At 56.3% G+C, this 25,001-nt stretch overlaps 2 protein-coding genes across 3 annotated transcripts in view; one reads left to right on the top strand and one right to left on the bottom strand.

Moving 5' to 3' along the window:
- Positions 1–4,976, top strand: part of BMP1 (bone morphogenetic protein 1) — a 43,400-nt gene extending 38,424 nt beyond the window's left edge. For both annotated transcript variants that reach the window (XM_027598417.2, XM_027598416.2), the window contains 3 exons: positions 102–315; positions 1,957–2,207; positions 4,227–4,976. In XM_027598417.2, the coding sequence (XP_027454218.2) occupies positions 102–315; positions 1,957–2,207; positions 4,227–4,361 (600 nt within the window). In that variant the 3' untranslated portion in view covers positions 4,362–4,976. The remainder of the gene's footprint in view (positions 1–101; positions 316–1,956; positions 2,208–4,226) is intronic.
- Positions 4,977–11,238: 6,262 nt separating this feature from the next.
- On the bottom strand, positions 11,239–21,854 carry LOC113924093 (phytanoyl-CoA 2-hydroxylase interacting protein). The gene is made up of 5 exons (XM_027597373.2): positions 21,566–21,854; positions 17,620–17,813; positions 16,224–16,398; positions 13,965–14,082; positions 11,239–12,281 (listed from the first exon to the last, which is right to left on the bottom strand). The coding sequence occupies exons 2-5, from the start codon at positions 17,782–17,784 to the stop codon at positions 11,747–11,749; spliced, it is 993 nt and encodes a 330-aa protein (XP_027453174.1). The 5' UTR covers positions 17,785–17,813; positions 21,566–21,854; the 3' UTR covers positions 11,239–11,746.
- Positions 21,855–25,001: the final 3,147 nt, after the last annotated feature.

Raw genomic sequence — 25,001 nt, 5'->3', positions numbered from 1 at the left:
GGTCTCCAGGAGCTGGGGTCCAGAGGCCTAGGTCTGGGGCCACCTGCTGCCCGCCCCCCCAGCCACATTCTGAGTTTGCTGTTCTCCCTTGTGCCCTCCAGACCTTCGTGGAGATGGACATCGAGTCCCAGCCCGAGTGTGCCTATGACCATCTGGAAGTGTACGACGGGCGTGACGCCAAGGCCCCTGTCCTGGGCCGCTTCTGTGGGAGCAAGAAGCCGGAGCCTGTCCTGGCCACGGGCAGCCGCATGTTCCTGCGCTTCTACTCGGACAATTCCGTCCAGAGGAAGGGCTTCCAGGCATCCCACTCCACAGGTGAGGCCGCCTCTGGCCAAGGCGCTAGGCAGCCAGTGCCCTCATGCTGTCTTGTCCTGCAGGCATCTGCTGGTCCTGGTCCCAAAGGCAGGACCAGGCTCAGGAGGCTCACGGGGAGGGTGACGAAGAGCATGTGAAGGCACAGCTAGACCAAGCCTGTGGCCTGGGTGGAGAGAGACTGTGTTCCAAGGGCCGAGCAGGGGAGCAGAGAGGGAGCACTAAAAGAAGAGTGGGGGAGATCCTGATTAGGGGCTGTGAAGTTGGAAAACAGAGGGCAGTGACGACAGTGGGTGGGGGAAGCCAGGGATGGGGAGGAAAGCCCCAGAGTCCGCAGCCGTAGGACGCCTGACCATGCAGCAGCCCACCCACATTCCAACCCCCAAAAGTCACTCGTTCATTCATTCTACAGATATTTATTAACACATAACATGTTTGAGGCAGTGTTGTAAGTGCCCGTCCCAAAAATGAAGCAAACATTTCGGCCCTGGAGGGAATCAGGAATTAGGGAATTAGTGATCCCTTGTCCATTTATTCAGCAACCCTTTGCTGAGCTGTGGCCCCATGTGAGCCTCGGAGGGGCACATGGTGATGAATCAGGCAGGAGCCCTTCCCCCACCCGCAGCCCGGGAACTCCCAGGCCAGAGGTGAGCTGGGCCATGCACAGATAACGAGAACAGGAGGCAAAACATGATAAGCTCTAGCTTTGAATGGGACTTGGTGGGGTCATTCCAGCCGGGGGAGGAGCCCAGGCCCAGCCACAGCCCCAGGATAACTTGGGGTGTATACAAGTGACCGCAGGTCATTTCGTTTGGCCTGAATAACGAGTGTGTGAGGAGAGCCATGAAGTGGAAACAAAGCAGCAGCAGAGATAGGCTGGAGCCCAGGCTGGGAAGGGTGTCAGATGGGGTCTTCACAGGCTCCTTGTGGGCCTTGAGCCCCCTGTTGGGGCATCCCCAGGACTGATGGGTCCACAGCCTCCCCTCCTCCCTTGCAACTCAGTTCCCGCCCCGGGTCCCGTCCCACCCCCTCGCCACCCCTCCAGGGAAGCATAAGCACCGGGCGTCCTAGGGGCCGGAGGGCTTCCCGAGGAGGATGGGCTCCGCTGGCCCTGCCCTGCGTGCTCTCATCTGCCCCTCCCAGCAGAGGGTCACAGACTGGGGGCCCAGAACTCTCTCTGGCCCTCAGACCTGCTCTGTTTGGCCCACACTGTGTTTTTTAAAAATGTGAGCCAACATTTAAAAATCAAGAGTTTTCACAGAAAATCCAGATGTAGTTCTTCTCTCCGAAGAATGGAAGCTCTGGCAACGCAGGGCCCACATTCTTCCAGGGCAGCCGTCAGAAGGAGCAAATTAGCAATGTCCTCTTTTGACAAGCGTGCCCTCCCCCCCCCCCCCACCGCCGGTGCCTCTGCTCAGAGCTGCCTAACAGCCCCGTGTGTCCCCGGGCCTGTGTGGGCATCGGTCCAGAGGCGGAGCAGCAGAGCACCTGTCGTGGGCCGCACGTCCTGGGCCGGGTGCACACCCGCCCCCCACTAGCCGCGTGGCCCCCCATCCAGCCGCGAGGGGTGGGCGTGGTGAGGTGCAGCGCCTGGCCCTCGGCCGCGCTCAGGGAGCGCTGGCTCATCTTGTTGTCCTCCCACAGAGTGTGGAGGCCAGGTGCGGGCAGAGGTGAAGACAAAGGATCTTTACTCGCACGCCCAGTTTGGCGACAACAACTACCCCGGCGGCGTGGACTGTGAGTGGGTCATCGTGGCAGAGGAAGGCTACGGCGTGGAGCTGGTGTTCCAGACCTTCGAGGTGGAGGAGGAGGCCGACTGTGGCTACGACTACATGGAGCTCTTCGATGGCTATGACAGCACAGCCCCCAGGCTGGGGCGCTACTGCGGCTCAGGGGTGAGACCCTGCCCCCCCCCCGGTCCAGCGCCCATGCGGCCTAGGCAGGTGTGGGGTGCCGGTATGGGTGGTAGCCCAGGCCCGGTCCTTTGCAGGAGCCAAGAGAGCCTGCCTGGTGGGTGGCTGCTCATGGAGGCCTGCCCTGGCCCGGGCCATCCCCACCCAGGAAATTCAGTCCTTTTTTGGCCAACACTGTGGTTTCTGCAGCCTCTGGGACAGGCCCTGCCCTGACCCAAGCCTGCTCAGCACTAGTTCGGTTGGACCTACAGGGTGGCCTGCATCTGGGGAGGGGGATGGAATTCCCTCTGCCCCCCGCCCCATCCCTTGTTCCAGTCCCAAGGCAGCTTACCAGGGCCCAGTATCAGGGGCAGAGGCTGGGGCAAAAGCCAGGAACCTGGAGCCGAACTGTGCTAAGCAGTCATTCTGGCTGAGCCATAAAGACACCCTCCTCTCTTCCACTGCCAGGTGCCCTTCTTGGCGGGAGGCCAGTTGGTCCCAAAGCCCTTGGTGCTACTGTCTAAGCAGATGCGGGACACTGCTTCTTGGTCCATAAAAATGGCACTTTCAGAGGCAGTGGGCAAAAGTTTGCTCCATGGGATTTTAACCGAGGTCACGGGAAAACCACAAAGGTGGATTTATTTTCCTCTCAGTCAGAGCTTGTGGCTTCTTTTGTTTTTTTTTTCTTTTGTTTTTGTGAATATTTTCCCCCTTCAGAGAACATCGTCTTCCCCTCTCCATTACACACGAGTGCGCACACACACACACCATTACACACAGGTGCACACACATACACCATTACACACGGGCACATGCACACCACACACACACACCATTGCACACGGGCACATGCACACACCACACACACACACACACACACACACACACACACGCCCTCCCTCTGTCCCCTCCCTGGTCCCTCACCTGTCTCATGGCCATGCTCCAGGGCAGCCTGGGCACCCTAGGAAGGGTTAAACTTCCCAGAGCTGCAGCATCCACTGGACCCACCATTAGTCTACTGAATGTGCCCTTAGGACAGAGCTTCAGCCTCTGTAGGACTGGGACAGGGTGGAGAGGTAGGGAGGTGGGGCGGGAGCGGAGCACACGGGCCCCTCGCCTGCCTGGCTCACCACTCTGGAATCCCCTGGCTGCCAAGCCAGCACCCCCTCTCCACTTTGCACATTGTTAACTCCCTTGATCTGGCACATTCCAGTGAGCCACACATCAAATCCAGTGTTCCCAGGTGGCTTCTTCCAGAGACTTCCACCGGGCTGGAGCCAACGGGAGGGGACCTGGGGAAGGAACCCAATCCCGTCAGGGCTTCCTGGCAAGGTTGCTGGAAATGTCCGCAAGGTTCTCGGAAATGATGCTTTCTATGCCCTGAGAGCCAGGGCATCTGTGTGCTGATGCTCTGCGGGTAGCTCTCACTCGGAGGGCCTGCAGGCAGAGGTGAGGAGGGGCTCGCAGGAGCCTAGGAAAGGGCATCACCTGAAGCTGACCACGGCCAGAACCGGGGGAGGACAGGAGGGGCATGGGCACATCTGTGCCCGGGGGACCCAGCTGTCCTGGCTTCCCCAGAAGACAGCTGAGACGGTGAGAAGGCAGCCTCTCAGAGAACCCACTCCCTTTGTAAAATCCTTTCACAACCATCCTCTCGTTTGCCGCCCCCACCGGCCCTTCTAGGCTTGGAGAGCAGGGAGTATTTCTCCCATTTGCCCTCGAGGGAAGCGAGGCCCAGAGGGGAGCAGTGCCTTGCTAAGACTTCCCAACTAGCTAGTTAATAGCAGTGCTGGGTTTAGAATGAAGTGTGACTCTGAACTTAGGACAAGCTCTTCTATCCCCTGCTTTCTTCCCTCCTCCAGGCACCCCCTTAAACTCCCACTGGCAATAGTCTTCCTCCTGCTTCAAGGGGCTGGGGGAATCTGCTGAATGTCTGGGAGCCGCCCGGCTTCCTTAGAGCAGGGGATCCTGGGGAGGAACAACAGCAGCCTCAGCCTCATGCCCATTCCTTTCCTCTGTCAGCCTCCTGAGGAGGTGTACTCGGCGGGAGATTCTGTCCTGGTGAAATTCCACTCAGATGACACCATCACCAAAAAAGGCTTTCACCTGCGGTACACCAGCACCAAGTTCCAGGACACACTGCACAGCAGAAAATGACCCCTGCCCTCATGGGGGGGGGGGGGTTGGGGACGGGAGGCCTGCTGCCCTCAGTCACCTGGACTGCACAGTGGGAGGTGGGCAGGAGGTGGGCACCCTGTCCCCGAAGCGCCGGGACCTGCAGGCCGACGGTCCAGGCGAGGCTGTCCTCAGGAGGCAAGGGGAACTGGACTCTTTCACGATCCCTTCCTCCTTGCCCCCACCAGAGCAAGGGGGCCGGGGCCGGGAGCCAGAGCCTTCACTGAGACACTTGAAGTAGCCATTCCTCTCTGGGGGCCTGGCCTGGTGGGGAGAGCGTCTGTCAGCAGACCTGCCCATCTTCCCTGCCCTCTCTACGCGCTGTATTATGTATAGCTGGTGGCATATCTTCATTGTAATGTACATTTCCCACCCCTTCTCCAACCTCGATTTGGTTTTTTTAAGCCCCCACTTCCCCACTTCCTGGGGCCGGAGTTTCCATATGAGTCCCATAGGAGCCACAGTGGGGAGATGCAGGGGAGGGGGTGGGGGAGCGAGACAGGGCTTCTCTCAGGCCCAGCGGCTGGTCAGCCACACCAGGGCACCCCAGCCAATAAACAGAAAGTGTTACAGCGAGTATCTTGTGCCAGATGCTGTCTGGGACATGAGGGGGTGTGGGGGGTGGGCATCTCATTCCAGATGTGCAGGCTTGCTGTGTCTGGGACCGGCCCACAGCTGGGACACCGGGCCTCGCTGGCTGCCCTTCCATCCCTCGATTCCAGGACCCCTGAGGGTGTGATTTCACACTCGGGCACACACAAACACAGCCGCCTTGCGCACTTCAGCCTGTAGGCATACAGTGTACACGCAGGGCTCATAGCCCTCCCACACAACGTGAGGAGTGGAACATTCTGTAAAGAGGCTGTTTGGGGGCGGGGAGGGGGAGGTATGTAAAAGGGGCTAGGCATGTTGTCTGTCCAGCTGGTGTCCACCTGGGTTTTCTGTCTCTGTCTAGAGAAAGGGGTGGGTGGGCTGGAGTGTGTCCCCGGGGAGCCCACCAGAAGCCAGAAAACTGGCATCAGCCTGAACAGATCCATGAACTGGCCCTGAAACTCTGCCTTCCTGAAGGTCAAACACTGAGTGCTGGCCCCCTGCGGGTCCTTCTCTTCCCATGCAGACAAGAGCCAGACACTCAGCAGCCACTGAGCAAACATTCCAGCTCTGGCCCCCTCTCCCAAGGCTGTGTCTCGGCGGGCCTCCTCCTTCCTGCCGTGGCCTTCTCCCTCCCCAGCCAGCAGTGAGGCCCAGACCTGATTCCCAGAGGCCAGGAGGAGAGAAGTCACATCCCTGCTCCCTCCACTCAGACGAGCCTCTCTCTCCCCTTTCTCTTCATGGATCTCAAGGGGCAAGAAAGCAGAGAGAGGACCTGGGTTCTTCGGCCTGGGCTGGCCACTCCCCTATTTCAGAGAGGGCCAGGCATCCTGCTCCCAGCCCTGGGGCTCCCTGAGATCCTTCAGTGGGTCTGTAGGTCTTTTACTGGCCTCAAGCCTCTCCCTATTGCAGAGGCCCGTGTTGGGCCAGATGCTCTCTGGACTGTGGGAGGGGACCTACCCCCAGGCAGCAGCATGGCATGGTGCACCCCAGACGGGCCCTTTAAGCAGAATGCAGTAGTAGAAACCAGACACATTGCTGGCATCCGATGTGTAGGCAGGACCCTTTCCTTCCAGGAAGCCGGCCTGCTCCCACTGTCAGGCTGCGGCTCTCTCGTCCAGTCCTGACGGCAGATGAGCCCGGGAGGTCCTGCAAGGGAGGGGGTGATGGGCTGAAGGGTTACCGCCTATTGTTCCAGTGAGGTCACAGGCTGTGATGTCACAGCCACCGCTCCCTGCCCCCACCTCCTCTGACCTCAGTGCTCCGGACAGCCTGGAGGCCCTGAGCGGGATGGAAAGGCCCCCAGACCGTTGGAGCTGCCTGGGCATCTCACCCGGACACTTGGCCAATCGACCTGGCATCAGCTCCTCCACAGCAGAATTTGTAGTCAGTGGTCACAGCTCTCTCACCAGCCCTCCACGTTCTGAAGCTCAGAGGCCCATACTCCCAGTTCACGAGCCATATGTCCAGAAGGAGCCAGGATCCTAACCCCATCCAGACTTAAGGGTTCCAGCCCACAGAGAGTAGCCAGTCCTCCACTCTGTGAACAGCAATGCCACAGCCAGAGGCAGCTCATGCGGCCACCCCAGGCCCCTGTCCCAAGACTCCATCACCACCGTAGACTCAGACCCCTCTAATGACGCAGGGACCGTGCTGGTGCGCCTTCCCTGTCGGCTCTGGGCCCATCTTCAGAGGCTGCCTCTGGGTGGTGGAGGCTGCTCAGGAGCTGGGTGCAGGCCACTGATACATACATATTCCAGAACTTAATCAATGCATGTGCTCTCAGAACCCCACCCACCCTCACCTTCGGGCTGCTTCAGGTTTCTAGATTAGACCAGCTCCAGGGCAGCGCTGCCCAGCAGCTCAGCTGACTCCATGTCAGAGGAAGGTACCCTTGCTCCTACAACTGTCTGCAAGTCCCTGAGGGCCCTCTTGGTCCTGAGGGCATGGCCAGGAATAGAAAAGCCGGGATGGACCTGCCCCTGACTGTGCTCCCAGCTCGAGCGAGATTAGCGCACACCCTGGAGCTTCAGATTCCTGCCTCTGGGAGCACCTTTGTAGCCCGCAGAGGCGGGGACAACAGCATCAGCCTGGCAGTCAGGAGACGTGGCTCTGCCATCCTTTGTCCAGTGGTGCTGGCCAGCTGCCTCCTCCCTGGGCCTCTGCTCCCCAAGCCTCTCCCCTGTCCTCGGCAACCCTTCCTGCCACAGCTGAGGTGGACAAGAAAACCCAGCGTCTAGTCTCCAAGCAGCCAGAGGGCGGGGTTCCTCACCAGCAGGGGGGTGGGGGATCTTCTAGGGCCAAGTGTGGCTCCACTATAGTAGGAGGAAAGTCACATGCCCTGCACCACCACTTTCCTCCTCTTTCCCCCTTTTCCCTTCCCCTTCCCCTCCCCCTCCCCCATCTGCTTCTGTGTCATGAAAAGTTCAAAAGCTTGCATGCAAACATAGCCGGTTTCAAACACAAGCTCTACCATCTGGTGGCTGTGTGCCCCTGGGTGAGTCATTTAACATCTCTGAGCCTCAGTTTCTTCATCTAGACAGGGGAATGACAACACATTCAGGGTTGCAAGGAAGCAATGAGATACCCTTTGAGGAGATCCCGATACAGTGCCTGCAAATAAGAGGCTCTCCATAAATGGGCCTTCTTTTCCTTTCCTTTGCCAGACAGTTTTCCAGTTCCTGGACTACTCTCTTTCTATGCAAAAAGGAAACTTCTGGGTACACTAGTTTCCAGTTGAGCATTATTTGCTGAGGGCAGAAGGATTCCTGCCAGAGAAGGCCATGCTTAGCCCACAGCAAGGCGGGGCTTGTGGGGCAGCAGGAGACATTTCTGGCTAGCTGGTAGCCTTTCTGGGCACCTCCCAAGTCACACCCTGTGCTTGACTGTCCCTATACACAGGGCTGATTCTAGAATCCGTGAAAAGATTTGCTGCTCCAGTTTGCAAAAATAGTAGTGTCTGACTTGGGGAGTGGGGAGAGGGCAGCCAGATGTTTTCTCCGGAGAGCCACGAGGCCCCCCAACTCAGCCTCCTACTGACCAGCCTGCTTCTCCTGCTCCAGCCTCCTCCCAGTCCCACACGCTCCCCTCCCCCATCTCAGGAACATCTGGTTCCAATCTCCTCCAGATGCTGTGGCCAAGCTGTTTTATGGCCAATCACCTCAGCTCAGCTTCCTGAAGGCCTCCCTCCGTCTGGGGGAATGGTCCCTCCTCATCCCTTTCCTTGGGACCCCAGCCACCTTCTTTCCTAACATGGAGAAGAGACACATACCAAAACCATACAAAACTGTGAGGGTCCTCAGAGCTGGCTCCTCCCCACCCACTACTCTGGGGAGACTGTCATCCATCCAAGATGAAAAGAAAGATGCTGGCCCAGTAGGGAAGGAATGGGCAGAGCAGAGAGACAGAGACAGACAGTTGGGGGCTTGAGGGCACGTAGCCGCGTGTATGTGTTGGGTGTGTCTGTGTATTGGTGCCCGCACGGCAGAACACCCCGCTTGTAACCTGGAGGCACCCCTTGGTGGCCACTGCCTCATTTTTTCTCCCTGACTGCATTGGAGCAGGGCTAACTCGGGGCCCCTCAGCTGGATGGTGGCAGCTACAGTCCTGGGTTGTCCCTCACTTTGTGGCTCTCTGTGGCAGCCATGTGTGTCTTCTAAATCCAGTCTAGGGAGGTGGTGTGTGTGTGTGTGTGTGTGTGTGTGTGTGTGTGTGTGTGTGTGTGTGTGTGTGCGCGCGCGCACTCGCACATAGACCTCTCTCCCTCCACCAGGTCAGATTAGAGGGACAGGGGCCAGAAAGGACCTCAGGGCAGATTCCAGCCAGTGCCCTGACCCAGCTCTGACAAGCGCCTCCAGCAACCGGAGAGCAGAGCAGAGCGGCCATCTGGAGAGAGCAATGAGAAGCAGGCTCTCTGGGGAAACCTGCGTGTGGCCCCTCCCCAACCTCCCCTCAGTACGCTGCCTTCATCCCCCACTAAAGAGGACACTGGGAGCCAATCTTTCCCTAAGAAACTCAGAGGGTTCACAAAAGGAAGACTGAAGCCTGCACCTCTGAAGAATTCTGAAAACCCCTCTGGCGTGGGGTGGGGGTCTCCTGACCAGAGGAGGGAAGGATGGGCCCTGAAGATCATTCCCCGTCTGTGGAATTCTGGACACCCAGTGCTGCCCACTACTCCTTTAAAAGAAGGCTCCTTGGCATTTGTGACTCCACAGCCCCCCCTGGTGTTATTCAGGATCAAGGTGCAGCCTTGGTCAGCCAGGAGAGATGTAGAGGGGAGACCCTTGAGAGGGCCAAGTGCTGAGACCAGCCTGCCCATGTCTTACCGCTCGGGCGGCTCCTGGCAGACACTAGGGGAGACAGGACAGTGGAATGGGAAGATTCCAGCTTCTGAATCCAATCCAGGCACTGTTGCCTACCAGCTGTAAGACATGTGCAAGCCTTTTATTTAACTTTTTTGTGCCTCACAAAATTTCTTCATCTGTTAAATAGGAATACTATGGCGGAGGGCCATTGTGAAGACTACATAAGCTGATGTGTGTGAAAGCACCTAGCCAAATGCCTGGCCCATAGTAGGCCCTCAGGAAGCGGTCGTTTGCCCTTCAGCTTTCCCCTAGCCCAAGGAGGCTGTGCCCCAAGCTCTGGATGACACATGTTCATTTGGTCCTGAGCCAGGCAGTGTCAGTGAGGTGACTCTAATTTTTCTGGAACTTTTCTACTCCAGCAGATCATTTTAATAAGTCCATAATAATAGACGCAGAGGTGACTCAGATCTGCAAATGAGGAGCCCTGCTGGGGAGGGGAGAGTTGGGCTCTGGGCGAGGGAAATTTAGGAGTATCTGGGTCTGACGCAGTGGCAGGCTGTCGCATTGGGAAGGGCTCCAAACAGGGGACCTTGCTAAGGTCTTCAGATTGCCACAGGTTCCCCTCTCATAAGGCCTCAGTTTCCCCTTCCGCAAAGTGCAGGGTAGCACCAAAAGACCTCCAAAGTCCCTTCTAAGCTAGAGATACGGCTCCGCTTTCTGAGCCCTGCCTCCCACAGCAAGATTTGGAGCACCCTTGGAGACAGTTCCAGATGTCTTGTCCTGGGGGACATCCCCAGTTGAGTTCCTCTGTGATTGTACAACTTGCCTACCCCCACCCCTCCCAGAGCTCAAAGAGAGTCGGGGCTCTCAGGCCATGGTGGTTTATTGATGCACGTCGCAAGCACAACACAGGCGGGTGTGCCCCCAGCTCAGGGCAGACACAGGGCCGGGGGAGAGCAGTGGGCCACCCCCCAGAGCAACACAGTCAGCAGAGGGGGAAGAGGCCTGGGGGCCCATGTCCTCTCCTCCATGCTTCTCCCAGGGCCCCCAGACCTGCTCCGTGCCACAGAGACAGCTGACCACACCACTCCCTGTGGCTACACAAGAGGCGACCAGCTGTCCCACCTGCGCCCTTACTGAGATATGGCCTTGTTGGCCTTCTGGCCCCTTCTGTACTTCATCACGGGGATCTGGCTGTCACTGTGGGGGCTGCTGTCCTCTGCCTGACATCGCCTCCACCATCCCCTGAACAGCTAGCTGCCTCCATCCACACCTCCACCTGCCCCCCGACCTGGGGGTCCACCCTCACCACCCTCATGACCCGTACCAAAGTAAGAAATAGGCGAAAACGCTGGGAGGCTCAGGAAGCCGTCTCCAAGAACTCCCCAGGGAAGGGGTTCTCCGCCAACCGGCTGGCGGTGGGGAAGCAGACGGTGCCGGTGGGCGGAGCGTGAGGTGCGGTGGCAGGGAAGCCACAGTCCAGATCACACGCAGGCACGGTGCAGTCACGGCCCCGTGGCAGAGAGAGCGAGCAAAGCGCACAGTCAGGCAGGGTGCTGGGGCTCTTCGGAAAGCCCTCGATTCTAGTTCCACACTGGGTCCCCTCGGGGCAGGAGGCGGCCCCCTTCGGGCTAAGAAGGGTTACCTCTGGGTCTCAGGGGTCTCTGTCCCCCTCCTCGACCCCAGTGGCTGCCACTGCCGACCTCGGTGCTCTGAGCAACGGAGAAGGTACGCTGGGGTACACATCATCTCCAGAGGAGAAAGGAAAAGTCCCAACAGCCCGGAGCCCCCAAAGCCAGGAGGAAAAAGAGGGCCCCTTTCTAGAGGGCAGGTGGAGAAGGGGAGGGACAGCTCTCCCCATGCAGGAAGAGGGTGCTGGGGGGTCAGAGCGGTGCAGGAGACTATGTATAAAGGGAAAGGGCCAGGCCTGGAGTCGGTAGCCCCCCCCCCCCCCCCCCCCCCCCCCCCCCCCCCCCCCCCGGCCCCGGGCCGGCACAGAGGGGAGGGGTATTCTGTGGTTGGCCCTGAGTGGGGTGGGCGGGGCTGGAGAGGAGCACCCGCGGCTCTCTGCAGCGCCTCTGGGGGCAGGCAAGGAACACGTGGGCTCTGGCCCGGGGAGGCTGCTCAGCGACAGCCCCCAGGCTGTAAGTTTCCATGAGGTGGAGGCCGGGATGAAGCAAGAAACAGCAGGACAGGGAAACCAGGAATGGGGAAATCTCCAGAAATCTACCCTCCTTCCACCAACCTACGGAGGCTAAGAAGCGTTACCAAGTCCACCAGGGGTGAATAGGCCACGCCTACCAAGGGGACACCCTCTGTTGCCTCTAATGCCACTGGGTGGGAAAGGGGAAGGCTGTGGCGTGGAGGGAGCTGGGGGGGGGCAGGGGAGAGAAAGCCAGCTCCCTGAACCTATGCCACCCATTGCCACCCTGCCTGTCATCTCTCCCTAGCCCCCCAGTTCCCCAGGAGTCCCTAGCGGCCCACACTGATGTTGCAGGTCTTGCAGCTAGGGTCTTTCTTGGCGTCAGCAGTGGATAGGCTCATGAGCTGGTGCCCGCTGATCTCCCCCAGGGTGCCCAGGGACAGGTCAACGGGTTCGGTATAGATGATCTCCAGGATGAGGTCCTGGGCATGGCGGAAGATCAGCTCCCCATCCTCCACGCTGCAGGTCAGGAACTTGTTGCAGGCAATGTCCAGGAGGGGCAGGCGGTCACGGCAGAAGCGGTCCCCCAGGGAGCCCTTAGGGGCCAGCACCAGGATGGCATAGTGGTAAGCTGTGTACATACAGTAGAAGTCCGCAAAGTAGAGGTTGGTGCTGGGGTTGAAAAGGCGCTGGGCAGGGATCTGGAAGCGCCAGCGACCGTAGGGGGAGTCCTGAGGAGGCTGGCCAGTGTTGAACTCTGTGTTGCAGCTGAAGAAGACCCCGTGGAGCATGCCGCTGGTTGGGGAGCCATGGCTGCCGCTGTTGTCCTTCAGGTAGGGCTGCAGCATGTTCCCGCAGTGGGTCCTACCCACCCCGGGGGAAAAATGCCAAAGGGAAGAGAAAATGCCGCTGGTTAGCTGGGCTGAGGCTTGGCTGCTGTGTGGGGTTGAGAAGGAAGCCAGCCGAGCTCCCAGCTCTCCCACCAGCTGCTGCCTCCATCGGTCGCAAATAGAACATTCCAGAATGTGAGAGCAGGGAGAGCCCTGGAGATGGACTGATGCAAGCCACTCCTTCACAGAGGAGAGGTCTGAACCTTCCACTCCCCATCTTAAAACCCTCTGATGGAGCTTTCATGAAAAGCAAGGCCATCAAGGTCTGGTCTTTCTGACCCCACCTCCCACCACCCCTACACCCACAAGTAACATTCTCCAGCCACACATGAACCCCCAACTTTCCTGCCTCTGTGCCTTTGCAGGGCTCTTCCCTCTGCCTGGACTGCCTTTCCCTGGACCTCTCTTCACCTGGCCCACCAAACTCCTAATCATCCTTCCAGGCCCAGCACAGGTGTCCCCTCCTCTCCAAAATCTTCGGGGAACATCAGGCACATTTGTATTCAACAAAACTTTGCCTGCTACGTGCAGGTACTGAATTTTACTCAACAATCACATGTACTTCTTACATTCCATCTGTCTGAACTGTCCCTCTGATAGACTCTGAGGTTTTCAAGAGGGGGGACTCTACCCTTTATTCATCTTTACATCCTGGCACATATGGGTGCTTTCTCTCTCTTGCGTGCTTGCTGAGAGAGGACCTGGAACTGGGCCAGTGTGCTCACCACTCACCTGGCTGCCTCTCTTCTTTAGTACAAAAACCAAAGAGCCCATTAGCTCCCTGCCATGCTGGAGTAGGGTGGGAGCACCGCACCCCCAGTTGAATGCAATGACAAAGACAGTAAGACTAGCAGGTTGCCCTAGCCCAGCCTTAGAAGGACATGGACTTGGGGCGGTGTCAGCAGGCCTGGGGAGGGTGGGCAGCCCCCGACCCGGCTTCACCCTTGCCAGGTCCTGGATGTCCCAGGTGACTAGTGACCTACTGGCTCTCTGCGCCTCAGGCTCCCCATCTCTAGGCTGAGAGGGTTAGAACAGATCATCAATTGGATCAAATATTTTTGGACTACAGAGCCCCTCTCTTTCTTCCCCAAAAGATATTATACATAGGCAGTCGATAAGCAGTGCAACTGAAGCTGCTCCAGTTGACTGATAGATGTGGGGCCCACCGAGCCTCACCCTAATTTCCTCAACAACCCCTTAATACCCCCCTAAAATGCCCTGTGACACCTCCCTGGAGCCTCCAGCCTCCACAGCACACAGTTTGAAAACTAGGACCCTTCAGACACAGAATCCTCTCACCCTGTGCTCCCCTTACCATCTCCCTCTGGGACCCAGGGCCTGAACTGGAGAGACAGCTGACTCTGGGCATTAGAAGCCAGTGAAAGGAACTGTCCAAAAGGAGGAGCAAACCCAAGATCTTGTTCACCCAGGCCAGTTCACATGGTTCCCCCAAGCATCCCCATCCCGAGAGCCCTCTCCTTCCCTGGAGCCCAATCCCCAGCAGTGAGCCATCCCCCCAGAGCCAGCCTGTGATACTCCGTAGGAGGGTCTGGCAAAGACAAGGTGGGCGTGATGTCAGACAGCCACGGCTGTCTGGGCAAAGCAGAGTCAGGGGCAGAAGGCGAGACCCAGGCCCCTGCCAGGGGCCACGCCGTACCTGGCGTGCTGGAAGTACTCCTTGTGGTGGTTGCGGTAGAAGACGGAGAAGCGGAGCATACGGCCTGCGATCTGCTCGGCCTTCTCCTGCAGCTGGGCCAGGTGCTCCTTGGCATAATCTGCAAGAGTCCCGGCTGGTTAAGCCCAGGGCCAGGCTGGGTCTCACAGCGTCATGCCCCCACACTCACCCACTGCACACGGAGTATGTCAGCCCACCTCCGTCCTCAGAGCAACAGGGGACACCAAACAGTCACAGCACCTTGGACCACATAGGAGCAAGCCAGGTGGCCCAGCTGGGAACATGGACAGCTGGATGCTGTTTGTCTTCATCACCCCTGCACTCTCATTGCCAGAGGCTCAGCTCTCTGAGTCAGAAAGGGATAGGGGCTGCCCAGTTAGACAGTCATGCCGGGGGCCCCAGGAGCTGTGATCCCTGGCTATCCTCATGTGAAGAAGACCAGCAAGCAAAACAAGGATTGAGAGGGGAGAATTTGAGGTCCCCTAGGGGGAGACCCCCAAATCCAGCAGGTAGAAGGCCGTCCATACCACCCACACGGAAGCCAGTTGTCATTATAGGTAGGGGCTCACAAGGAGCCTGCTGATCACTGATGTGAGTGGGTAGCCGGAGCAGGGTCAGAGGCAGTGACTGCTTCGGCACCCTGAGAGAAGCAGGGAAGGCTGGAGACAGGATGGTAGACCGGACACCTCCCAGGGCCAGGACCAGCCTCTGGGGCCCTGAGGCTCGGGCAAGGGCTGCTGCCAGCAAAGACAGGGCCTTTGTACAAATTAGAAAAAGGTGCCCTTTCCTCCTTGCTGATGCAGCCCTGGCCAGGGTGCTGGGTTTGGCAAGAGTAGTGGGGACTGGACTGCAGCCATCCGCAGCTCCCCAGTTTGAATTAAACTCCCACTAGGTGTGGAGTTCTGGGGTAAACCAAGAGGCTTTCCCCGCAAGGAGTGGGAGCACCTCCAGAGTGGGGTTTTGCAGCCGAGCTAAGAAAAAGCACTGCTCGGGAAAGAATGGCAACTCAAGGAGACTTAGGGCATGGGCCTTGGCAGAGGATGGAGCCAGCAGCCTCAGAGGCCCGGGGCTAGGAATGTTCCCTGCCCCTTCCCTGTGACAGAGAGAGATCTGGAGCAGTTCCCCCTGTGGACACCTAAAGAGTGGACTATTTGTGGGGCAGATCCTGGGTCATCCATTACCAGGTACACGTAAGCCTGGTGCTTGTTCATACTGGAATTTGCCAACTTAATTCTGCTAAGAGGGTTTGCAGGACCCCTAAGTAGGGGTCAGGTTCCCAGGCTAAGTGGAGGCTCAAGATGAGCAAATGGGATTATTATTAATATTACTTACTGACTGTCCTTCGACCTATGATGGATAAACAAAGTGTGGTCTATACATACAATGGGATACTATTGAGCCTTAAAAAGGAAGGACAGGGCGCCTGGGTGGCTCAGTCGGTTAAGCGACTGCCTTCGGCTCAGGTCATGATCCTGGAGTCCTGGGATCGAGCCCCGCATTGGGCTCCCTGTTCAGCAGGGAGTCTGCTTCTCCCTCTGACCCTCCCCCCTCTCATGTGCTTTCTATCTCTCTCAAATAAATAAATAAAATCTTTAAAAAAAAAAAAAGGAAGGACATTCTGACACATGCTCAGCATGGATGAACCTTGAGGACATGATGCCGAGTGAAATAACGGAACTCATGTTGCAGTCACAGAAGGACAAATGCTGCGTGATTCCCCTCGCAGGAGCTACCGAGAGGAGTCAAAGTTACAGAGACACAAAGTGAAATGGTGGTTGCCAGGGGCTGAAGTGAGGAGGAGAGCTGTTGTGTAGTGAGTGTAGAGTTTCAGTTTGGGAAGATGACAAAGTTCTGGAGATTGGTTGCACAACCACTGTGAACGTACTTAATACTACTGACCCATACGCTTAACTGGTTAAAATGGGAAACTGTGTTATGGGTATTTTACCACGATTCAAAAACAGCATGCTTGCCCCGAGCCCGAAAAGGAAGTGCATCCCTGTTCGGAAGCGGTATTGGCAGCCCAACTAGCAGTGATGACGTCTGCCCCACCCCCCTGCCGTGTCAGACTGCGGGCTTGGCGGGGGCAGGGGCGGGTCTCGTTGGGGTGCCTCTCTGATGGCTGAAGCATGGTGCCCGCATTCAGCAGGTGCTCATAAGCGTCTGCTGGATTAAGACGCATCCCCCTCCCGACCCTAACTAAGACCGATGTGTCAAAGCAGCAAGAGAGCACGGCCTCACCCCCGGTGCAGAACTCAACCGTCTCGCTCCAGCCGGACACCAGGTACTCCCCGTCACTCTGCTTCACGGCCGTCTGCACGGCCACGCTGTACTCTGTGCGGGGGCTCAGGAACCAGTGGCCTCTTACTGTCATGGGCAATGGCACGGCCTTGGCCACAAGCTTGGTGGGGACATCCTGAGAAATGGGATGCAGAGAGCCAAGAGTCAAACTGGGGGTCTGGCCCAATCTTGGCATTCCGCCAGACCTCACGCTCCCCAGATGGCCCCTAGGCTGCCCAAGGAGGGCCAAAATCTCAGAGATTCAATGGCTCGGCGCCCTGGCCACCATTTTCCTGCAGAAGCAAGCAGTGGCCGTTGGGAAGGCCATACAGATACCCCCCAGCCTCCACCCCTCCGTAACGCCCCCTGATGCCCGTTCTCTTGGGAATTAAGGAGAAAGGCCACGGGGGTGGAGGCCGAAAAGTTGAGGGCGGCGAGACCTCCGTTTTTGAGGGAGACTTCGAGAGCTCTGCACACTGCAGTGCCGTCTCCACGGCAACGGCAAATGCCGAGAGCCAGGGAGGAAGGGAAAATATGCCTTATTCTTTGGGGGGGAGGGTTAAGGGGGTGGTGTTGAACATTCACGTCACCGTGGCAACTGGCCTGCCAAAAGACACCCAGATCGGGAGAACCAGTTCCAAAGAGAGAGAGGGTGAGCAACCCACATGATGCAGTCGTCGTGGGAACCAGCTCCTTCCCACCTCACTCTTCCCCCTTCCTCTCTGCCAGCTTGAGGAGATGGGAGCCTTCTTCCCACCCACCCCCTCCCCGGCTTTAACCCAGGGAAAGGACACCCCAGCCAGCAGAGGACTCTCCCATGCTGCTTTCCTAAACCCAGCCACCTGTAGGCCAGAGAGCCAGGGGCAGAGAGGATCACAGCGGCCCAAGAGGGGTCAATGAGGACCAAGCAAAGGGCCCCAGCCCTCCCATGGCCCACGTTGCCCACACAGTCAACAACAAAGCTGCTTCCTGAGTCAGGGGCTTTGTCATACCCTGAGACACCAGCCCCCGGTGTGATGTCTGTGGCCCCCCTCAGGTTTTCCCTCCCCGTCTGAAGCCCCAGTCATGATGCCAATAATGGCGTTCACGGGGGCTGGGCCCCAAGCCAGACACCACGCAAACATTACCTCACTGAAGCCTCTCACAAGCCTGCGGGGGCTGGCATTATTATACCCTTTTTACTTAACTTGGGCTCAGTGAGGCTGAATAACTTTCCTAAGATTACACTGGGAGAAGAGCCTGGGTTTGAACCAGGCCTGTCAGAGTCCCAACCATCACCCACCGGCAAGCGCTCCGTTACCCTGCCTCCTTCAAGGAGGAGTGTGAGCAACGGGCCCTCTGTGCACCCTCCACTCACCCGGTGCTTGAACTTGTTGGAGTTCTTGTTCTCCTTCTTGTTAAGGTCAATGAAGTAATGGGTGACCCTCTCCAGGTCACTGTTCTCCATGGCCCAGGAGATCCGGAAGGAGTCACAGGTGATGTTGTTGACCTCGATGCTGTGGGGCGTGGACAGCAGCTCCATGCTCCCCTCTGGCTTGGCTCCTGTGGGGACTGAGGGGAGAGGAAGCAGTAGCCCCTTCCTCCCCACCAGAGTTTTCTGGAATGTCTTGCTCCCAACATCCCTTGCAAATTGGAACCTTGGGAATCCACTGATCGCACCTGCCTCAACAAATCAGATGGGAAGAGTGCATGGGAAGATGGAGGGGCAGGACCAAGGGTGGGATGGGGTCTCCCCCCTCGGGGGGCTCTTGGCTCTCCTCAGAGGGGTCTGCAGAACAGACGGCACCTGACAGGTGGCAGAGGCAGTGGGAATGCTGCAAACGCCGGGCAGGACAGATTCGCAGCAGATGGAGCCGAGGAGGGGGGCCCTCAGCCAGCAGGCGTGAAAAGAGGAAGGGGTGGGGGTGGAGAGAACTGTATGAGGCGGGGTAGGAGAGATAGGAAGCACCCACTGAGGAGACCCGTGTGAGGGTTGAGGCGGGCAGAGGGCCCTGGCAGCCAAGAGGCCAAGGGTGCCAGGTCGCTCAGGCTCAGGCCTCCCTCCTCCCTCGGGGTGACTCAGGGAGGGTCACCAAGACCAAGGCTGGGAGTCCAAGCGCCACGGAGATGCACGTGGATACGCCAGTGGTGGGAGGGGGCAGTATGGGCCACAGCTCTTCTTCCACCCCTAACTTTGCAACTATCACTCTTTCCTTTCAGCTGATCCTCCGTTTCTTGACTCGTTTGAATAATTCATTTTGCCTTTGACATCTACAACAGGCCGATATGTGGCCATAATCGCCCAAGCATCATCCCATGCAAGCCTCGCCATAGGTAGGTACTTTTATTATCCCCATTTTACAGATGAGTTCACTGAGGTTGGGGCGATACCGAGATGTCAGAGGTCATGCAGCTATAAAGTGATTTGAACTCACATCTGACTCCAGAGCCCAAACTCTTTTTTTTTTTTTAAGATCTTTTTTATTTATTTGACACAGAGAGACACAGCGAGAGAGGGACCACAAGCAGGGGGAGTGTGAGAGGGAGAAGCAGGCTTCCCGCCGAGCAGGGAGCCCCATGCGGGGCTCGATCCCAGGACTCTGGGATCGTGACCTAAGCCGAAGGCAGACACTTAACCACTGAGCCACCCAGGCGCCCCCAGAGCCCAAACTCTTTATCATTAAGCAAAGGCTGTATCCGCACATGTGAGTGTGTGTGATATGTGTGTGACATGTGTATATGCGTAGGTGCGCGTGGTTTTACTGTTATTTATTTTACTTCCTTCTATCCTTCCCTTTCCAGTAGCTACATTTTCTCTCACCTTCCTCTTTTCTCACCCCTTCGCGTCCACCTGGGCTGCTTTTCCAAGTATGAAAGGACCACACCCCTGGCAGTCACCTGTGCTTTAGCTAGGAGGAGCCGACCCTGGCCTTGATTGTGGCCTGGCTCTGGGGAACAGGGTGGGAAGAGAGAGGGGGCGGGAGAGGGGCGGGACTGTCTCTGGGACAAGAACACGAACGTGGGTTGAACTTGCTCCCGGGCGTTTGCTTAGTGCCCAGGGGAGCTCGTGGTTTCCCGGTTCCTTCTCAAGCCCCGTCCCAGCACACCTCAGCTTTCTGGAATGTTGTTTCCTTTTCTCCCCTTTCTGCTTCTGCTCCTCTCTTTGCCCAGGCGCTAAGGGTGAGGGTACCTTGTGCCTTCGAAAGCAGGTACTTCTATTTATAGCTTCCAGAAGATCCAACCCACACTTGCCTGTCAGTTAAGTCTGTTGTGGAGCCTGGTATCTCTAAATTCATCCGTGGGCTGCCTGAGTGGCAGGCACAGGGAGACGGATATGGGTGATGGCCTTTACCTGTTCCAGGGTGCTCCCTGAGCCCGTGTTTCATTTTGGCTTCCTACCCTAAATTATGAGCCTGCCTGTCGTGCAATTTAGCCAAATGTCCGTGGCTTGTGCGCAGGGAATCCTATGGTAAACAAGCATGGGGGTGCTACCAGGTCCATCCCAAAATAAAGCAAAATAGGATTGGGAAACAACTGTATGGTAATAAACCAGTTTATAATTCATGGGGACAGATGTGGAGACTGGGGGGTTGCCATCCTCTGGGCTCCCAGTGAGGAGCTCCCCAGGGAGATATACACATGCACCCACATGCACACACACACGCACCAACACAACACACCAACACAGACACACTCCCACCCCAGAGAGGGCCTGAGTGACCACCTCCCACCCACAGCAGATTCAATCTATGCCTACCCCACAGGTGGGCACCTATTACTGCCTCAGTACTCCTCTCCTCAGACTCTCCCCAGAGACAGGGGCAGCCATGTTTGGGGGGGGCTCCCTAGGACCTGGCTCATCCTTTCCTTTCTACAGTTCTGGAAGAGCTAAGATTACTCCCCCATGCTAGCTTGGGAGAGTGGCCGTGAGTGACACTTGGGAGAACAGCAATGCCAGGGTGGACCAAGGGTGGGTGTGAGCCCCAGTTCTCCAAGTCCATGACTGGGGAAGGTCAGGGTGTGAGGGACAGGTTGAGACAGCACCTGAGAAACACCCGCACTGCCAAGACAAGCACTTACACACCCACACACAGGCAGGAACATGAGTGCACACGCATACGCACACATACACACATGCACCAAATGTGCCCACCCACACCCGCCACACAAGGGCTGCACGCATCTCCTCAGACATTCTCGGTCTCGCGCACTCACCTGCGCACTCAGGTGCCTCCACCCCCTTCCACATTCTAAGAATGTCCCACAGTTTTCCCGCTACAAGCTGTCGCCTCCACACAGACCCACACATGTTGGAGTCCAGAGGTTCACGCACACACATATGCACGCACACCTTCTCGCAAAGCCATATTTGGGGAAGAAAAGAAAGCCACAGGCGCCAACATGCACGTGTGCTACCTCCACAGAAGGCATGCGACCCATATGCCGGCTTGCACACGCATGTACACTCACACACACGTCAACTCAACCCCTGCCCAGATTCTGGTATTATCTCTCAAATCTTCTCCAGGCTCGAAGACCCAGACTTTGAAAACATGTTTTGTCCCTAGCCACCCTCTGCCAGCCCTGATCCTCCACATGCCGACAGGTCTGCTCACCTACATGGGTCTGCGCACGGACAGTGGCCTCTGCCCACACTCTCCACCTACCTACCCCTTTCTGCTCTGGAGTTGCCCCTCCCGACATAGAAATCCTTTGGTTACATGCACTCCCTCCCTCAACATGTACTCCCACACCCGTGACAAGTGATATGTCCACCCCATAAATATACTGCCTCACACTGCCCCCACCCACATAACCCAGAGGCTACTCAGATAAGTGATCCCCCCACACACGTAGCTCACGTGTACAAGAAACATATGTCCCTAAACATGCCACCCAGCAGTGGAAACCCACACAAGAGCCTAAGTGTGTGCATACAGAACTGTCTACGCAAGCAAACCTCCAGGGTCCTCGCAAGCATGCATACGTGCCGTACACACCGATACCCCTTGCCCATGCCCCTCCAGAAAAGCCACCCACAAGCCAGGGGGGAATCTTCCCCCACCCCACTCTCCCTGTTGGCATCGCTGACTGCAGCAGAATGGTCACGGGGTGACTAACTGTGGTGCCCCTGGGGACGGGACCCAGCTGTTAATCCCTTTGCCAAGGCCCTGGGGGACAGGGGACAAGGTCGTTGGCCCTGGCAATCCAGGTGGGCACCGTGGGCAGTGGCAGGCCCCTGGTGCCCCCAGCTCCTAGCCCCTTGCTGCCTCAGTCCCTCTCAGAATTGACAGCGGGATGCTCTGGGGAGGAAGGGCACTCACCTGGCTCCACGGGGCTCTGCAGAGGAAGACCTGGAAGGGAGGGAAGGGAGAGCCCTCTGTGTGGACGTGCTCTTCCCAGGGAGAGGGGCAGCAGCGACACTGGGGTCACAGGCAGCGGCGCTCGCTCGCTCCTCCCGCTCCTCTCGAGGCTGCCAAAGAGGCTTCTTCCATGCCCCGCAGGCAGCTCCTGCCTGGCTCTGCAGCACACGGCTGCTGCCCCCAGAGAGGCGATCTTCCCAGCTGAGCGCAAGGAGAGGCAAGAGCGAAATCACAGCAGCGTGGAGGAGAGCGAGAGGCAGAGAAGGCGAGAAAGAACGGGAGAGCCAGACCGAATCTGGCTCCACCAATGGGATCAGAGGCTGCCCAGCGTCAGGTGACAATAAGCAAGCTTGGTCCCTGCTCGCCTGGGCTGGTGGGAGGGGAAAGGGCAGAGGGTCTCCCAGGAAGCTCCGCTGATGTCCTCAGAGACAGCGGCGGTGGCTGCCACTCCCCCCCCACCCCACCCCCGTTCTTCCAGGACAAGCCGCCCTCAGAAGTCCCTCCAACACACCTCAACTTGGAAATCTCTCACTTGAATGCAGCCCCCGAACTTTAGGATGCTGGGAGAGGGGTGGGGCTGAGCCCAGAGGCTTGGGAGCCCCCAAACAAGGATTCTGACTGGGGGAAGGGAAGGGGAGCTGTGACGGGAAAGAGGTACAGGGGTGGGGGTCCGTCTTCAGTCCGGATTCTCTCCGCGGGGACTTTGGCCGATCCATGGCTCCATTTTCTTACCAACTCTATCAAAAGATATTAGACCCGCAGACGATCCCCGATCATCTAGGGAGAGTCCTCTGACTGCTGGGGTATCCCCAGGGAAAGGAATGAGAGAGAGAGAGAGAGAGAGAGGTTGTGGGGCAGCGAAGGGTGTGCAGAGGCAAGAAAGTGGGGGTGGGAAGAACACACAGGGAGCTTGGAGTGTTCTCATCCCAACCAACCATCTGGGCTATGGAGAATACTATCTGCTCTCTTATTGACAGGAGGCTTTTCTACCACCAGATGAAAACCTCAGACGCCACTGTGAAGAGCACTCAAGGAAATCTGAATCAAACAACCAACAGCGACAAAGAGTATGCACAGTTTGGAAAAGCATGGGCTTTATAGTCAGACAGATGTGGTTAAAATTCCAGTTCTATCACTTTCTAGCTGGGTGATCTTGGACAAGTTACTCAACCTTTCAGAGCTTCGATTTCTTCATCTGTCAAGTGAGTAATAAATACTGAGAAATTATGTAAATCACTCAGCTGTGGGCCTGGTACACAAGAAGGGCCCAGTGACCCATCAGAACTGTTGTCATTGCCATCATTATTAATAGTGTCTTACTGCAAGGAGCCCGTGGTCTTTTAGGAGGAGGAAAGGTGGACATAAAGAACAAGAAATATACAACCAAATTGCAGGGTACAGATAAGGATTCAGAGAAGGAGGCGTCAGAACCAGCTGGAGTCCAGCCAGAGCACAGCCAAGAGGTGACCGTGGAAAGAGGAACGTGGTGGAGTGTGGGGAGGGCTTGGTGCAGGGGCAACAGGCGGACCTCTCAGGTTCTGGCTGAGGGCTCAGAGTGCCACAGAAGGCATGAGCTGAGTGCAAGGGACACTCACCGAGAGGGACTTGGGGGCTGCAGACATCAGCAAGCACCAAAGTTTAGACAGTGGACAGAACATGAATATTTTACAGAAAGCAAAGACAAGCAGAAGCCCATCCTTCCCTAAATGGGTGTGGAGAACCCGAGCAAGTTTGGTCAGATTCTGAACCACAGAATGCAGCGTGGTGCGTTACATTGAGACAGGATTAAGCACTCCCTTGGCCAAACATAAGTAGGTCCTGCCCCTCGCACACCTACACTGAAATGTTGTGATTTTGAAGGGATGCAAAATGTAGTCTCATGGTTATGGCCAGCACCAGACATCTGGACCAAAACTTGGCCCTACAACTAACCTGAGGGTTGGTGTGAACAAAAGTCAGGTTCTCTGAGACTCGGATGCCCCCTTAAAAGGAAGACGTGTCCTAGCACAGCTCTGCCTCCCACCTTCCCAGGATGGCACGAGGAGTGCGCATGAGATCATGTGTCCCAAGGGTGAACAGTAGCCATCTGAATGCGCTTTTGTGGAGCTGTGTGATAGCCTCAGGGGAAGGCACAGACCCTGTCAGGGCTTCTGCTGCTTCCTACCTCTGAGGACTGCTCTTCAAATCACATGAGAAAACACATGGGGAGAAGAGAGCTTAACAACTCAAATAGAACGAATGCTATGTGAAACCAGACAACCGCCCAGATGCCCTTCTGCTGCAGTTTTATTTTTAATAGCTTTTTATTACACAAGGAATACATGATCACTATAGAAAGATGAGAAATTCTGATTCTAAAACTGAAGAGAGAAAATCATTCATTTCCCCCGCCATTCAGATATGTATTTTATTAACAAAAATAGAAAGTGTAAATACTGTTTTATAACCTGCCTTTTTCACTTACCAATACCTTTTCTGTTCATTACATAGTCTTTCTACAGTATTGTTTTAAATTGCTGTGTATGGTTCTATTGTCAGGTCATACTCCAATCTCCTACTCTATAATGAATATTTTGCTTTTTCTCCATTCTAGACAACACTGCAATGGACAGTCTTACAGCAAAACTCTGCCCACACCTTAATTATATCTCCAATAAAATATTCAAGGGTATGGACCTTATTTGGATACTGACTTAAACTGTTAAAAGAAGAAAACCCTATGTGACAATTGGGCAATTTGAATACTAAGGGGGTATTTGATAGTATTTAAGAATGATACTCTAATAATGATATTTTATGGTTATTTTTAAAAAGAATATCCTTCAGAGATATATACTATTTATGGGTGAATGACATGGTATCTGTGACCTATTTAAAAATAGTCTGCAGGGGCGCCTGGGTGGCTCAGTCTTCAAGCATCTGCCTTCGGCTCAGGTCATGATCCCAGGGTCCTGGGATCGAGCCCAGCATCGGGCTCCCTGCTCCACGGGAAGACTGCTTCTCCCTCTCCCACTACCCCTGCTTGTGTTCCCTCTTTCTCTGTGTCTCTCTCTGTCAAATAAATAAATAAAATCTTAAAATAATAATAAAAAAATAAAAATAATCTGGAGGGGCATGGACAGGTGAAACAAGATTGGCATGGGTACTTGGAGATCCAATAAGCTATTCTCTGCACTTTTGTGCATGCTTGGAAGTTTCCATATTTAATATTATATCTAGAGTATGATTACAATAATAACAAAAGCAATTTTATTATTATTATCAATTTTATTATTTTACCATTAAGCACCAAGACCCTATGCATGGGATTCTCACCACAGCCTTGAAAGATGGAACTATCAACCTTATCTTAAAAGAGTCGGTGGTGGGAAATGAGACTCAGCCCATAAAGGCAAAA

The sequence above is a fragment of the Zalophus californianus genome, chromosome 2, assembly GCF_009762305.2.
Source record: "Zalophus californianus isolate mZalCal1 chromosome 2, mZalCal1.pri.v2, whole genome shotgun sequence".
Classification (NCBI taxonomy): domain Eukaryota; kingdom Metazoa; phylum Chordata; class Mammalia; order Carnivora; family Otariidae; genus Zalophus; species Zalophus californianus.
The sequence above is the reverse complement of the archived record's forward strand: the minus strand, read 5'-3'. Positions and strand labels throughout refer to the sequence as shown.

Bases quoted from the DNA above. Each gene is read 5' to 3' on its own strand.
- LOC113924093 (XM_027597373.2), bottom strand. From the start codon at position 17,784: ATGGAGCTGCTGTCCACGCCCCACAGCATCGAGGTCAACAACATCACC. The intron at 14,083-16,223 runs GTGAGGCCGTGC...GGACTCTTGCAG, and splicing joins GGTTGAGTTCTGCACCGGGG to ATTATGCCAAGGAGCACCTG. The intron at 12,282-13,964 runs GTACGGCGTGGC...CGGGGTGGGTAG, and splicing joins GAGTACTTCCAGCACGCCAG to GACCCACTGCGGGAACATGC.